Consider the following 16,364-nt stretch of genomic DNA (forward strand, 5'->3'; position numbering starts at 1 on the left):
CCATACCAGTGAATTTCTCAGATATTTGCTAAGAGCAGAGGAAAGGTGAGACAGAGTTGCCTGAAAATGGAGAGGAGCTGCAACTGCAGCTGCAACTGTGCGCTGTTGACTAGAACACACAAGATGGACGGGCTCCTTGGCAGGCACTGCTCAAACAGCACGTTTATAAAAAGCATGGAAGGCAGCCACATTTTAATAGACTTTCTCCCTGTCCTTTTTTTAATCTTAACTTCAAAGAAGAGGTCACCACAATTCCTTTTCCCTGAGCCTCGTTCTTGGAAATACCTAAGTCACACTCACAAAAACCTTCAAAACCTGTACACTACAAAAAATGAACTGTGCGTGATCCCTGCAGAGAAGGGTCAGTGTTCTTGACCAGATGCTACCATCTCTTTTATTATGAAGATTTTCTGTACATTTGGCACTTAAAATCAGTCACTGGGAGAGGGATGGAGAAGGGGACCAAAGGGAAGGCAGCAGTCAAAATAATAAACAACTTGGTCCCTGCAACAGAATGTGTCCTTCTTTAAATGATGAGAAAAAGACAATGTGATTTGTGTTCATGAAATCAAGTATTTTCCCACTAAGTCAGTATTAACATTTTTAAAAAGCTTTAAAACATACGACCAGGTTTTGTAGTTAAAATGGGAAAACTTTTTAAATTGGAAATGCGAATTTAATCCCCTCAATTAAACGTAAAATATTTAAATACTTAACCTGATTGCTGCCAACTGCAATTTCCTATAATAAGGAATTATGAGGATAGAGAGTAGTTCTTAAAGGCACATGATTCACATAAAACCACCAAAGAGTCAGGTCTAGAAACTTCACCTTCATCCACGTATATCGCCACTTTGCCACTTCATACAGGTTACAACTGAGAAAACTTCCAAGTACTGTTTTTGATGGGGCATTAGAAAAACCCTTTCTTTTCTCTCCATGTGAACAAGCTGGTAAGTGTCTTATTAACAGCAGCTATGCCAAAAGGAAAGTCATAGGAAGCATCTGACATCTGAATTAAAGAAAATTCTTCTGGAGAAACTGAACATCAATCTCACCCAATGTATCTCTTTGTGAATAATCATTTTGTATGTCTATGCATGTGTGTCTATGTACATATGTACACATATACACACATACATAATATATATCTACATTCTCTGTTTAAGTACCTGAATTTATGAGACATTTCTGTTGCCCTAACTCTTTACATGAATTTTGCTACAACCTGTAGGACAAAACCTGTTCTCAGTGATGATGATATAAATTACAACAACTTTGCTGTAACCCAAGTTTGTGCAAGGAATCTCTTTTTCCTTTCAGAACTGCTTCCTTGTGTGTGTGTGCATAAAATATCTCCTCGCTGAGGACAATCTATAGGCCCCAACTGGCAAGTGAGCTTCATGGAAGTTATGTGAACTCACAAGGCCGTTTTCCCACACATTTGGAGAAAGCAGCAGATTGAAAAACACTGGTTGCTGGCCTACAGCTCTAGCATTGTATTGTGAATTCCACCTCAGTCCATTTTAGGAAGTGGTCATTATAAATTAACTTCCTCTACATCTCTCTACTTTGAACTGCTCTTCAGTTTGTAACTAAAACTGTATCTACAGAATGAAGTTTTATTTTTATCTGACATTTTCCTTAAATGCTGCATATTCTAATTTCCTCCTCCTCCCTCCATGGCTGGCAGCAGACCAACTGTTTCATTGTATTTAGAGGAAAGAAATAGCCCACTGAACCTTTCCCAGATCACGTTATAAGGACTTAAAAAACTTTGAATAAATCAAAATAGTTATTTAAAAGTAAATGAATACACATTTGTAATACGGCCTTCCAATGCTAACGATAGGTCTGATCTCTGCATAAATAATTCATCAGGAGACAAGTAAGATAAAAACGCTGAAATAGATAAATTCGTACCATTTCCAGGCACTTTGCTGTAGCCATCTCTGGCAGCAATAGCCGCGCTTGGCTCCCTGCACAGACGGTCAAAGGAAGAGAGGACAAGCCAGAAGGTGATTCTCAACACTGGCCAAAGAGCTCCTCTTTCCCTCCTCTCCTGTGAGCAGATGGAAACTAGGATGACTGGGATTGTAATTAAGAACATCAGCATGGATATTTGTATTTGAAAAATTGCCTGCTTGGATCTTCTGGCCTGGCCTGAGCCAGGATACTATCAGGCACTTACAAAAGCCACCTACAAGCCCAGGTTGGATTTATCCAAGATCAAGGGAGGAAAATCTCAGATAAGAATCATCCCTCTTTTCTGTTTAACCCAAATTTCATCACCTTAATAATGTAATAAACATGGTAGAAGATGCCTTCTGTAGGTCAGACAAGTTTAAGATCAATAGATACATACAGGGGGAAAAGGTAAACAGAGTAAGGCAAGTGTTGCTGAGTTACCATGTTCTCAACAACATTCCAGCCATTACAAAACAGACCCTCAGTATTTTTAAAAATGACAGCAAAGTGCCACACTGGCACCTCCTCCCCCCCCCCCCCCCCTTTTTTTTTTTCTGCTGCCAATGAATAGCATAGGAAATTCTAATTTCTGATGTCACCAGTGCTCTCACCAAATCCCAGTGTGGGGATGCCTTCTCTCATCTTCTAATGCTCTGGCAATGCCTAGGCTGATCCAGTTTGCTGAGATGTGTGTGCACAGATTACCTGTTCTATTACCAGTTTTGGAATAAGTTCTAAACGAGTGAACTCTTCTCTTGGAGACTGACATGTTACTGGGCCATGATTTCCAGACTAAGTGATATATCAGAAGAGAACAGTGTTTCAAAGGGGAACATCCTCAGCATTATCTTCATAGCTCATTTCTTTGGGGAAGCAGAATATTAGTTTGCATGCAAGACAAAATACCTTTTTGAAGCAAGATGAGGCAGTAGGTGCCAGAAAGGCCTTGTTCAGTTAATTGCAATTTAAACCCACAATAATCTATTTATAAATTTCCAAGTATGATTTTATCCTTTAGTTAAACTACCTCATCTGTTTAAGAAGGGTGTACTAGCTGGCCTTCATTCTTCCTAACTAACTATTTTTATTTTGGAGAAAATAATCTTTGGGTAACTAGGTTGCTGTTGTAGTGAAAATGCTAGGAACATTTTTCCTACTCTGTGGTATGATGACAAGGATATACAAACCCATCTATTACCACAAAGTTATTTTTAGTTATTGTGCACATATTCGTATAAATAGCCAGAGTTCCATTGCCACAGGAGATTCTTTCAGAGCAAGACTTATCTGACTTCTTTGTGATGCCTGCGGTGAACAGATCAATCTTGGGATGACTTCCTCTTCCAGGATGTCTTTAGTGTTTTGGCCTAAAAATCCTCCTTTGCTCTAAGCAGGGTGAAATGGCTCAGGCAATCTGCTAAGATTGGCAGATCACCAGAAGATGATCTTGCTCAGTTCAAAGTCTTCATAGGTAAGTTGTTTTCCAAGAAGACAGACCAGGAATTCAGCGCCACCCTATATTCTCAGAGGAAGTGTGTTAGGTCTCTGTCATTGCATGGCTAGTATTGTAGGAGATAGGAATGGAAGTTGGTCAAGTTGGCATTGCTTTTTCCCACAGGGTATCGATGTGCAACATCCTTTTCTTCTTGAAATGCCTATCTACCAGAATATGCTCCATCCCAGAAGCAAACCATCTCTCCAGATCCAGCTGCCTGGAGTAGAGATCAGGAGACATCGAACTGATGTTTCTAAATTAGGGTGCAACTTTCTTCCAAAGCAAAGACAGCCACTGGAGGTGGTGGTGAGGTCTTAGTCTGAGAAGACTTACAGGTCTTAAACATGAAGGTGAACAGTTTTGTCCAAAACCTATCACCCTGAAAAATGGCTTTATTCCTAGAGATTCTCTCAGATTTCTACAAATCAGTAGCTAGACCAACAGTCTGACCTACAAACTTTTTTATGGAAATAACTGCAACACGATTAGAGATAATTTTGCTAGCTAGCCTCTGAGAAAACAAAAATACATCAGCAATCTCTGTTCATTCACTCTATTTTTTACAGCGTTTCTAAGATTTAAAATTTGTCTTCAATTTATGATATTAATATTCAAGATAAATCCTAATACTGATTTCTACTGTAAAGCATTTGAGAGATCTGCAGCAAAACTACATTTCCATTTCTCAATCAACAGCCTCTTATTTGATGCCATTAGAAAAGCTAGAATGGCAACTTCTATCTTTGAAGTAGTTATTTTCACTTTATCATTGAGTGGATTCATATACTGCACACAATGCGCAGTAAACATATGAAGAGGAATAAATTTTAAATCCCTCTATTAATCCAATATCAATTCCCAATATGACACCTTCCTACTTTACCTTCCCTCAAAACATGAGATAAATTTCAATGTTATTTGAGCTACATCAAAAGAGGGAATATGTTAACCCTGTGCGTCCAATTGTAGCCACAATTATACTAAGATTGATATGTAATATCTGAAAGTACTGTAATACTGCTTGAAATAAAATTTGGCAGTCCTTTCTGGAATAAATTTAAGGCAAATGTTCTATTCCACACTATCAAGTAGAGGGAGAAGTGTAAATGTTTTTTATTTGAGAGACAACTGAAGGAGAACTAGCCAAACTACAAAATACATGAAAGTCAACTAATAACAAAAAGATCCTTTGATTCAATTGGTAAGATAAATAGTAAGTCTTTGACAAAAGCCCTATCTAAACATAGACAAAATTGGAGTTACAGGAATCTAAACTGTCTTTAAGAGGAGAAAAAGCCAAGCAGATGCACCAGTAGTTTCTAAAAACAGATGAAAAAGGAAATTGGAGTACGGTTTCCAAAACATCACACATTGCTTAATTTTCTTAAGGAAAACAGACAAATAGCAGATCTATTCATGGAAAGGGTGATGCAGTGGTCAGCAAAGTTTTTTCAGTTCTAACAAACATAAGTTACTTTAAGTAGTAATTCCCTTCTCACTGTAATGGTCCATTTCACCCGAGCCTTTGTCTTCTGAACCCATCTGCTTCAGACTTCTTTTCCAGTGTGATTTAGATGGATGCCCATAGCTGACCTCCCAGAAGAGTTACATGAACATTTGGATGTGAGTGGCTACTCTCACCATAATGCTGATATCCACAAACAGTTGGATGAGGGATGTTTATAATTGAGGATCATCTTTTTTTTGTTTGCTTGTGAGCAGTTTCTTTTATGTTCTGTTACTGAAGTACATGTGTCAACTGACTTAAGAGAACAGCCTTGTAAATTAGATCTTTGATCTCAAGAGTTTATTTTATCTTTGCAGCAAAGAAAAGTGAATTGAATTGGCTGGCAGAACTAAGCACTCCTGTCTCTGTTCCACAGCTGCTGCATCCTTCTGGGGTCATCGTAACTTCCACTTCCACCGCTACTCTTTTGTTACAGAATTAAAAAAGGCTTCTCCAACATCTCACCATAACCTGCAGTACAACGCTGAAAGCTTTACAACTCCTGGTTTATTATACAAAGCATGCAGCATGTCAGACTGTTTTACTTCTGGAGAAAGGATGTAATTGACAAGCCACTGAGCTGCAATACAACAAAGCTCTGTGCGCTACCCTCATCAGAAAGTAAACTTTAATAGAATATTCACCAACTTCTGGGGGGAGTAAAACACCGTCTAGAAAGACTACTGCATGGAGGGCTGCAGACTAAAGAGAAGTTCCTGCTCTGAGATGTTGAAAGGAGTATGTGATCCATTGTTACTATTATTTATGTCAATGTATGGAGGCATTTGCATGAGGTACTGTGGTGCTACCTACTCCATGTACACAAAAAAGAAGACTGTGGGGCATAATACCTATATAGTTTCTGATTCAGGTCACCATATGATGGTGTCATCATATTCTTACCACTTAGTTTCCATATTTTCATAATTGCAAATATTACAGAAATAACGTTCAATGAAAACTGCTTTACATGTCCTTTCTCCAACCCCTTCCTTAGTTTGGTGTAATTTTACTACATATTTTTCCTTCTACACTACTAAAAGAAGTAATGAACACATGAGAACCTTGCCATTTCCTACTAGGTAAATACCTGTAAAAAACTAATAATTTTTAATAGCTTCAAAGTACTTGCAAGTAGAATAGCCGGTCTTAGTCAGGAACTATTGCGCCCACCATAGAGGTTGAAAAACTTTCCATTAGTATGTTTCAGAAAATAAAGTTTAAAGCGTTATTTTTTTAGGATTTCTACTGAATGATTAAAATCACTTATACATGGAGAGAAAAACTGTTTTAGGAGGGACTGCATGCACAGGAGTCAAAGTAGCACTTTGGATCTTACTGTTTTTTCGATCATTTATCTGACGCATGCAGGAGAATTAAAAGATCCTTACTTATTAGCATCATATAGTCAAAGGAAAAGCTTCACATACCTGCATGCAGAACCTAAAATGTGTGCTCCAGAACTGAACAGTGAGATGCTCTGCCTAGATCAAGGTTACTTCTTACGCTTCTGGCATCTGAAAATGATGAAATCCTAGGTTGACAAAAATCTCCATTTCATTCTTCAGACAATAATGCTTCTGAGCTAACTGACTGTCCACATCGTGGGAACAACATAGTGACTTCTCTCCCCTTCCAGTAAGCATGAATACTTGGCATTGCTTCTTTTGAATGGCTCTGATTCAGACAGAAGTAGGGCTAAGAAAGGGCCTGTGGGAACAGAACCCTCTTGCAGAGTGGACGTCTCTTTTCAGAAAAGAGTTTCATCTGTGTGAAGGATGTTGAAAAGAACGAGGTAGTTCTCTCACAGACTCACTGGACATAAATATCTAGCTGGTAAAGAAAGAAGATGATCTCAGTGGAGGATACACGGAGATCAATATTTTTCCTTAGTTTAAGGAATTTAACATATTGATGGGAAAAAATCAGACCTAACATACCTCCTCCTAGCTTTGTGAGCTCATTACAGAACCCAAAGCTTAGCGCTGTTGAAGAGCTGCAGTACAGCAGGTGGGCTGAACAAACCCAGCTCCACTTATTAAACCTTCTTCTTACAGCACCAAACTGGAGCCTGCCTTTGGAATATACAGAGGATTGCTGTAACAGACACTCTCTAGCTTCAAAAGGAAATCTGGCTAATTTGGAATTGCCCTGTCATCGGCAGAAGAGTTGCAGTTAGCTGAGAAGGGAAGGACTTACCCTAGGAATTGCACTTCTGGTTCCTCTCCATACTCGATAGGCTGAGCAGAGAAAATCCAAAGCAAGATGAACTGTCATGTCATAACAAAAGGGTGGTTGTGGGGAGGAGAGCAGTTTCTGAAGTGCAAGTTTTATGCTATTGTTGGGATCAACCCACTTATCTTGCCCAGGAGACTGCTTTAGTGCTTTTGTGAACATGAAACAGGTTCCCTAGCTAAAAATGCAATGAGCTATGTGTTATTTTTGAGACACTATAATTACCATGGTGAATATGCTGTTTGCCTTTTCCTTTTAGTTGCTCCAGGGTCAAAAGCTCTCAGCTGTGACCACACAAGTGTATATTTGCCACCTGCAGGACTGCAGTATCAGGGTTTGGGTCGTACTTTAGAGAAAACATCAGAAATGGGATCTGTAACCACCTCCTGGCATGGCATTTTCTGGTTCCACTTCTGAGTTTGTCACCGGGGAGTTGTCTGCGAGGACCAGCTCCCAGTCAGCTTTCTGTCAGGCTGCTCTGGATGCAATTATTCTTTGATTTACCTTCGTACATGTGGGCTTCACTCCCCTTTTCCTATGCTTAAAATTAGACTTTTCCAGAGCCTGTGTTTACAACTCTTCCAGAGGAAATAAGAAGTGTCTTGTTATGTTTGATTTAGTAGAAGTTCCATAAGGAAGCTATCACACAACACAGAGTACATCTCTTGCAGGGAAAATGTAGAGAACTGCAAATGAAACTCAGAATCTCCCATCAGCTACAGTAACTCTAAGTAAACTATTTAGTAAAGGAGTGCAGGCCTAGTAATACTTCCACTCACGGCAGTGACAGAGCTCCCATTTGCAGCTCTTCACTGGCCCAGGATCACACTTCTCTTTTATTATTAGTTCTGGAGTTGACAACCTGTCTTAATCCTAATATTAATGACATCAGCTATGAAATATCTTTCAGTTCTAAATAATTTACATATCTATGCATAACACAAGGCAAGCAGTTCTATTGAAGTTCTCATTATTATATACAGAAAGGACAGCCAGGCTGGTTTACTATTTTGATATCATTATTGATTATATTTGAATAGGTTTTATTTTTTTTTAAAAACTGACTATATTCTTTCATTGGTGTTCAAATATTTGATTGACAACATATGAACCATTCAGTATTTGTTGACACTGACAGATACACAGATCTTCACATATATCCTATGCAATAATCACTTAGCATAAAAGGTTAAACATCTTGCACGAGTAATTCACATTTTTTTATGAATTAAGACTCTTTGAAATCTTTAATTTTCTGAAGATTTTGTGCCACCTTCATATTATCAGTAGGCACATAGTAATATCCATAAATCTTACCAATTTATAACAGTTTAAGTGTACTTTTTTTTTATCCCAGTGGAAAGAAATTCACCTTTGCTGTCTGGATGCCATTAGGCTTCAATCTACTTTTTATGGATGATCTCAAGCAAGGGATAGGTTTGTTCCCCAGGCCTGGCTAAAGAGAGGGCAGTCAGTAGACACATTCCAAATACCCTTACTCATTACTAGTACTCTTGTTAGATGTGGATTTTACCCTTTACAAAACATGATGAAGGATGAAGGCCAAATGTTTAACCTACCGTCCACATTTCTCATCATGGGTGAATACAACCTCCTCCCTACTCTCTTTTGCTTCTCCTCTTCTTTTGGAATGATGCTTGTGAGTGTAACAGAGCACAGTTCTGACAAGATGTAATTATTTTAGATAAATTAGCTAACTTTTGGCAAGAAATGAATGCACAAAATTACACGCCAAGTCAGCTAGCAAAGAAAGAACAAGTATTGTGAGTTTGTTCAGTCTTCAACAGTGTTTTGCAGTTCTGCTTCTAGACCAGCTGAGCTGCAGAAACATTTCAGATCTGAAATGGACAACTTGAATGGAAACATGCTATTTGCAGAATGATTAATTTTTTTAATGATTAAATATAAATCAATCATGAAAATTAAATTTAGTGCTTCAGGTATGTGTTAACTAAAAAACTAGCACACAAACCACTTCTAAACAACTCGGTAAAATCAATTCTTCCTTATAAGAGTTGTGAGTACTTCCCAGCTCACAGCCATAGGATCCTCAGAGCAGAGCCATGGATAAGACCTAGACCACCACACAGAATACATCAAATGAAGTGCAATATATTTGATCAAAAGGAACCCTATTTTAAATGACACTGAAAAGATTTCCAAACCGATTTCCAGGTTCAAGCTCCCATGAAGTCGGAATGGTCACAGCTATAGTAAACAACACAGGTGAACCTGAGTAACAACTCTCACACATAAGAAATAACTCACCGTGATTTAGCATGTTTTTTATTGGACTGTAGCAGAGATACTGTCCCTGAAACAATAACTTCAAAACATTTATGAGCACAGCTGTCAAAAATATTAAATACATACACTTAAAAAAATCTAAACCACAAATATTTAACAACCTAAGACGTATTCACAATGTAATTTCTCCATCAATTACAGTATTTATCTCAAAAACTGTAAGAGGATGCAAGTCTGAAAATATATGTATCTTAAGCTAGCACAGAGCATAGAAAATATATGAAAATATCCACTAATGTTTGGCACAATACAAATATTCTACCCCGAGAGAAAAAACAAGTGTTTTTTTTGTGTGACACAGATCATTATTCATCAAAAATCATGCCGCCACATCAGGGAGCTGCTGCTCGTGCAACAGCAGCTCTGGTTTTAGTCGGGGAAAAACATGCTTAAAGCTTGTAAGCAGGGGACACAGTGGTCTGTGAGAATGCATGTTTAGGTACTTAGCCATTTAATTTAGCTGGATAAGAAACAATGTAATGTTTTCCTGTTGCTAAACATTGCCATGTGTATCTCTGGCACACAAATTGAAAAAAGAAGGGTGTGACCATTAAAAGTACGTGTCCTGAGATTTCCTTCTTCAGGGGGCAAAGAGGTTAAAATGGAAAAGCTGATCTGTGTATAAATCAGGAACACATGTGGTAATGAGAACAAACAGCAGCCAACACGCAGGAGGCAAGGACTTCTCCAGGCACAACATGAGATGGACAAAAATACCATCTATTGCAAAGGGAGCAGAGCAACTGATTTTTACCTTGAAATTAGTAAATTTTACCAGTTCTATTAAGTCTTCACAATTATTTAAGTACTCGTAATGAACTCTGAGTTTTAAAACTTGGTCTAACTGAAAAGCTGTCTGTTCAGGAGTGCAAAGCAATATTGCTTTAGTGTTAATACTGGTTTCTATCTGTAGAAAATCAGAGGTGATCTTAACACATGCAACAGGATCTATGTGTTTAGTATCTGAGTGAAATAACAAAACAGTGCAGGCGTGTGTAGACTTCATCTTAAAGTTATGAAATGTTTGTGTCTGCAGCCTACCTACTGGAAGTAGATAGCAACAAGCAGTCTCAGGCTGAAACAGTTTTGCTTGATTTCTTTTGAAATAACCAGAATATTTAACATAGTTAAGTTACGGTTCACTTAAAGCTAAGAAATACAACATGGTTGTGAATAAGAATCCTTTTCACACAATTCTTCTGATTCATCAGTGGTAGTCCCCCAAAATATTAAGTCGATTAAGTCTGTATCTTCACCTTAGGACTTTTTCCTTGACACAGACAGAAATACTAAAGAAAACATTACGGATCACAAAGCACTGAATTTTCAAGGGTAAAGTCATACCAAAATCTTGATAAATTATCATTGATGTCGTAGGTGAGCAATCGGTCAGGAACGTCATTACGGGTGCCCTGTACTGCTAACACATGTGGTGCTAGGGCAAAGGGTACGTCACTCAGAAGATCTGACATGAAAGGGCTGCTTTCCAAATTTTGACTCCTTTCATTTCCCACCTCGGCACTTGATACACTCAACTGCGATCGGTGCCCTGTATTTGTCTAAAGAAAAGAGAAAAGCAGAAATTTAGACATCATGAATCAGGCAGCTAAGGCTTTGCGCTTAGAGCCATCATGACCTAATACTAATACATGAAGAAAATAAAATAATAAATAAAAGCAGTTTCAGAGTTTGGTTGAAGTACATCTGAAACAGCAGTTCCTAATTCATGTCGATATAGTTTTTTGGGTCAGGTTGACTTGAATTAACGCTAAAACAACAATGGATTTTTTTGATGATTAGTAAGATTTCTCAACCTATTGTTACTCTGCATTTATGAAACCCCTACGTTTGGTGGGACTTTTTGTCATAATGTCCAGTCTTGCTTAGGGGAAATGACTTGCATTAGAACTCCTTTTAGAAACTGACGAAGTTCTGTCTTTTGTTCCCCTTGTGCCTTTTCAGAAGCTGTCCAACAAAGACATGACTGATGATTATAAAGCACTCCTATCCCAGTTATTTCAAAGTATTAATGATGTTGCTTTCCAAATAGAAATGAAATTGCAAAATCGGAATAGCAACAGGAATTGCAATATATGCATTGCCAAACGTGTGCTTTATAGGAAAAGTCAACAAAACTTAAACAAAAAACAAAGCCCCCAAACCCTTGAGTCAAAACCAACAATAAAATAAAATAAAATAAAATAAAATAAAATAAAATAAGATAAAATAAAATAAAATACCAACCCTGCTGTATAAAAGCCAATATAATTTACAGAAAATACCAGCAGATAGGATGCTGGACCCAATATACTTGCAAGCTTTGATAATGGCCTACCAATATGACCTTATTAAGTGTCTATCCTAAAACTTCTATTGTTTTAAAAACAGAGACAAGACTATTTATTCTGCCTCTAGAAATCAAATCTAACTTTACTATTTATAGCAATAAAATGCTATCCAAACTGATAGCTCTCACATCATCTCTAGGAATAAGATGTTTGTAATATGGACTTTCGTTTTGTATAAGCACACATACGGGAATCTGCAGTAATTTCCTCAAAAGTGATTAACAAGACATGTCAAAGCCAAGAACATTAGACATGAATTTCTGATTGAAGTTCTGACTTCTTCCTTTCAACCCTCCATACACAGCACACAGCCAGAAAAATCCAAAGCTTATGCTGTTATTAGGGAAGGCCGAGCACTGAAACCTTTAAGAGCTAATTTGGTATTCAACTGATCATAAGAGTTAAATGGATCTAGTTGTATGGACAGTGCTAAATTTTTCCATGATTTTCAGGGGAGCTGTGCTGCTCAAGATCTGATGTGTGCTGGCGGTGACTGTTACAGAGAACCTGAGGTTGTAGCTGTTTGGCAGAAGGACAGTTTGGGCGGTGAGGTGGTTTGTTTTCTATCCTGGGAGTAACTAACACTGCTAAGCATTTAGCCAAGTAAAAGTCATTTTGTCTGCTTCTCAGAGGAAGGACTGGATTTGACTTGAATGCAACCTGAGCACTACTCATTCCTCACATAACCCAACATTTCATCTACTAGGTCAGATAAGCAAACATTAAACCTTCTATTAAACTGTCAACAATGAAATAGATAATCTTGCCAATCTATGTCAGTTCAGAGTCAGTCCTTAGGTAACTGAGGAAGCTCATGCCTGCGTATGTTACTGGGTCAGAATAGGTTAGTGGTGCTGCCCACTCTGAAATGGACCCTCATTTGGCAGCTTTTGTTTATACTTATGAAGACTAGAAACTTAAAGCTTAAGATACACTTCCTCAAATCAGTAATTGTTATAATGTAAAATTTCTTAAGGTTAAGAAGTTTTATTAAAAGGAATGACTTCTACATGTAAATACTATCCTTGTTATGATCCAGTACAAAAGATGAGTGAGCTCAAAGGAGTCAAGTGAAGAAAACATCTTTCTACTGAGCTGCTGGGATTCACTTCTCAGTAACAGAGCCTGTTTGACTTTTCCCCATTTCTTTCAGATCACCCTCTGGCTAGTTGCTATAAAAAAAATTATTTTATAGATATGAAAAAGGAAAGAGTAGTCCCATCTTTGTCTATTCTTCTAGGCCACTTCAGAGCCCTCTGGAGACAGAGTATGTCACTGGGTTTCTCCTGCTTTAACAATATTCTCTAAGCTATTGTAATACTGACATGTCTGTACTACATAACCCCTGAAGGTACAATTTACAGATGATGAAAAGTCAGAAACACTGCATAGTTCTCCTACTGCAGCTTTCCAAGCTCTGAGAAAAACAGGCAATAGCACCATAAGTCTGTAAGTTCAGGAAAAACCCTAAAACGTCTTGTACTTGTCTGTTCTAATCAGCACAGTTATCTTCAAGTGGAAGATCAGCAGCTCCCACTTTAAAGGGGATCTTAACTTCTATAGCTGCTGACTGATAACAAACATTTAGAGGAAGTCTTCCTTCTTGTCATGGCCAAATAGACTCAAGGTGCGCATCGTAACAAAATTCATAAACATCTTCTATGGACATATGCTTTTGCTAAGAACACTGCCACACAGAACATTTATGTTAAAGATATTTATCTGAAAACTCCCACAATACTTCAAATAAGTACTTAATTTTGTAGCTGTTGTATACTTAAAAACTTCCCTTAATTTCTACACTGCACTGCACTTTCCTTCTTGAAAGAAATAACCTGTGGAGAATTTATGGAGGTGCTGGTATTTGCTTGTGTTAAATCAGTCCCATATTCTGAAGGGGAGAGTGGAGCCAGAAAGCCCCAAATGAAAAAACAGGAAAAGGTTACATCGCGGAATCAATTAGACGAGATCTTCAAAGACCATTCTGCTTCCCCCCACTCTCACATTCCAGGGAAAAATGATCCCTCACTTGCTGTCGTATTCCCATAGCTCAGATGATAATCAGAAATCCCTAGAATCTAATGTTTATTTTATTTGGCAAACTATACTTTTATGAACACCTGTTTATATCTTTATCGTCCCACAAGCTGGATGAACTCAATTTACAATGCAAATTGCACTATCATGTGGCAAAAGTAACTTCAAAGAAAGAAAAAAAAAAATGGAGAGAGCACAAAGCATCTTGGATCTTTCTTTTTCCCCAGAAACTTTACATTTGTTAGAAGGGTACCAAATGGGCAGCCCCAGAAATTAAAACCCTTTCTGCACGCAGGAGACACCATGTATTACAATGACAGAGCAAGAACCAGCTTTTCCTTCTCTCAGGTCCCTCTCCACATTTCAAAGCAAGACTGCAGTAAGGAAGGATGAATTACATTAGAATTATTTTACTGTTCAACATTACTTAACGATACTCAACCTCTGCATAGTGTCAGCAAGGTTCTTAATAGTCTGTGGATTCTGATCCTACTTGAATAGTCAAAACAGTATCACAAATAAAGCCCAAAATGGCCAGGAGCAACATAGTACAGAAAAGTCAGGAACAAAGAAAAGTGTCAGGTCAGTATAACAAATTCCATAAGCTGATCTTGGATCCAACAGTCTTTGACTCCCAGTACATCCAACCCCTCCTGAGAAGGTCTTAGGCCCAATATGACATGATCTGTTTACAGCATAAATGAGAAAAGGACTCAAGATTTCCTATTTCAGTTTCACATATAAACCACTACTATCTATCAAATGAAAATGTGTATTTTTCACTATCTTAAAATGTTCACATTCCTTTTTCATTTATAGCAAGTCACGTTTTATGTTACTATTACTGTGCTGACATCCCAAAAAATAATGCAATGGGAAAAATACAAAACCTGGGAAAGATGATTCTTTAATGCAGAATGCAAAATCTAAATCTGGTAGAAAAACTCTGGACAAAGTTTACCTGGAAACTTAACTGAAGATAGGCTGCTGTAAAACTCTGTCATGTTTGCAGTTTAAGTCCTGGAATATTCTGGAGCCCATCCCTTTATCTAGTACACAGTGTGTCATATGTGTTATGGCATAGACACCCTTTAAATGGGGTGAGACATATGCTGGAGAATCTGCATAGTGAAAAAACCCTGACAAAGCCAACCTGACCATCAGGCTTTTATAGTGACTGTGGTAATGTAATGAAGAGCTGGACACACTAGCAGAGAGCATCCATCTCCCATCAGTGCTGAGATTGCCCAAGCTGGTTACAATGCAGACACCAGCACAAAGCTATGTGATGCAATCAAAGTCAAGGTTATGAAATGGCTTATGTTTTCATGCATGCATTCTTCAAGCATATATAGAACTGCAAGCCCTAGAGAATTTGATATCCCACATTAGTCACACAGGTTTCTACTTAAATGCCTAACTTATTTACCCAGAATACAATCTATTCAGAGCATAGTCTCTGGACATTAGCTAAATAAAGCACTGCCAAATGCTATGACACACAATCCTGCTATGAGAAATACCAACTGAATGGACATAGAAGATCACCAAATAATTTACATTTCACCAAGCATCAGGGAGTCAGAAAAAACAGGTAAAATTACAGAAGGTATGGTAATCAAATTTAACTTATATAAGCAAGGTGTTTTCTTCATTCTTGGTTTGCAATCCAAATGAACAGGGATAAAAGAAACAGTATGTATACATATATATATGGTAGTTGGCCACCAGATAACAATTATGCTCTGACAGCATGGGTGCTATATGCTATTTCAAAACTAACAAAGTGTACATTTATCCTCTAAGGTAAATTCTTCCTTTTTGCTCAAAAAAAAAAAAAAAAAAAAAAGAGAGAATTTCTCAGCTGCCTTTAAAAACATCTAATTTGCTGATTTGCTGCATCTCTGTCTGCTAACCATAAAGCCTTCCAAGAGTCTCATAAGGAAGAAAACATGCATAGTTTACAATGTGCTGAGAAGCTGGATTTACAGCACTCTGAAGAAGCATCAAAGATCAGTGCTAGCATTGTTGTAATCCAAACTATCAAACAAGGTTTTCTAAGAAGAAGTGACTCATTAAAAGAAATTTCTGTAAAAGAAAAGGAAGGGCAGGGAATTTTTCCAGAAGCAGACCAATTTCCCTTAAAAAGACAGCCTTGAGAAACAAACAGTATATTCAGTCTTCTGGAATATTTAGTAAGTATTCAGCAATATCATAATTATGACAGAGACCTACAGAACTACTGGTGATATAAAAATATTAGCTTTATTTCACGCAATTTTGTGGTATTGCAGCAAACTGTATCATAACGTATCTCAGTTTTTTTTAGCATTATGCAGTTATTTCTGATGTATCTAGAAAGGGAAATTGTTTTAGGTGATTGTTCTTCCATTTGTGTTTCAGTTGATGCTTTTTAGGGTATTCACTGGGCTTTTTTAGACAATTT

The 16,364-nt window shown here is 37.7% G+C and overlaps 1 protein-coding gene across 1 annotated transcript in view; it reads right to left on the minus strand.

Annotated features, from left to right (window-relative positions):
• Positions 1-9,498: 9,498 nt before the first annotated feature.
• Positions 9,499-16,364, minus strand: part of UMAD1 (UBAP1-MVB12-associated (UMA) domain containing 1) — an 82,948-nt gene continuing 76,082 nt past the window's right edge. The window contains exon 4 of the mRNA XM_062605018.1: positions 9,499-11,092. Within this exon, the coding sequence (XP_062461002.1) occupies positions 10,835-11,092 (258 nt within the window). The 3' untranslated portion in view covers positions 9,499-10,834. The remainder of the gene's footprint in view (positions 11,093-16,364) is intronic.

The sequence above is a fragment of the Pezoporus occidentalis genome, unplaced genomic scaffold (assembly GCF_034315485.1).
Source record: "Pezoporus occidentalis ecotype Australia unplaced genomic scaffold, CSIRO_AGI_Poc_V1 ctg9, whole genome shotgun sequence".
Classification (NCBI taxonomy): domain Eukaryota; kingdom Metazoa; phylum Chordata; class Aves; order Psittaciformes; family Psittacidae; genus Pezoporus; species Pezoporus occidentalis.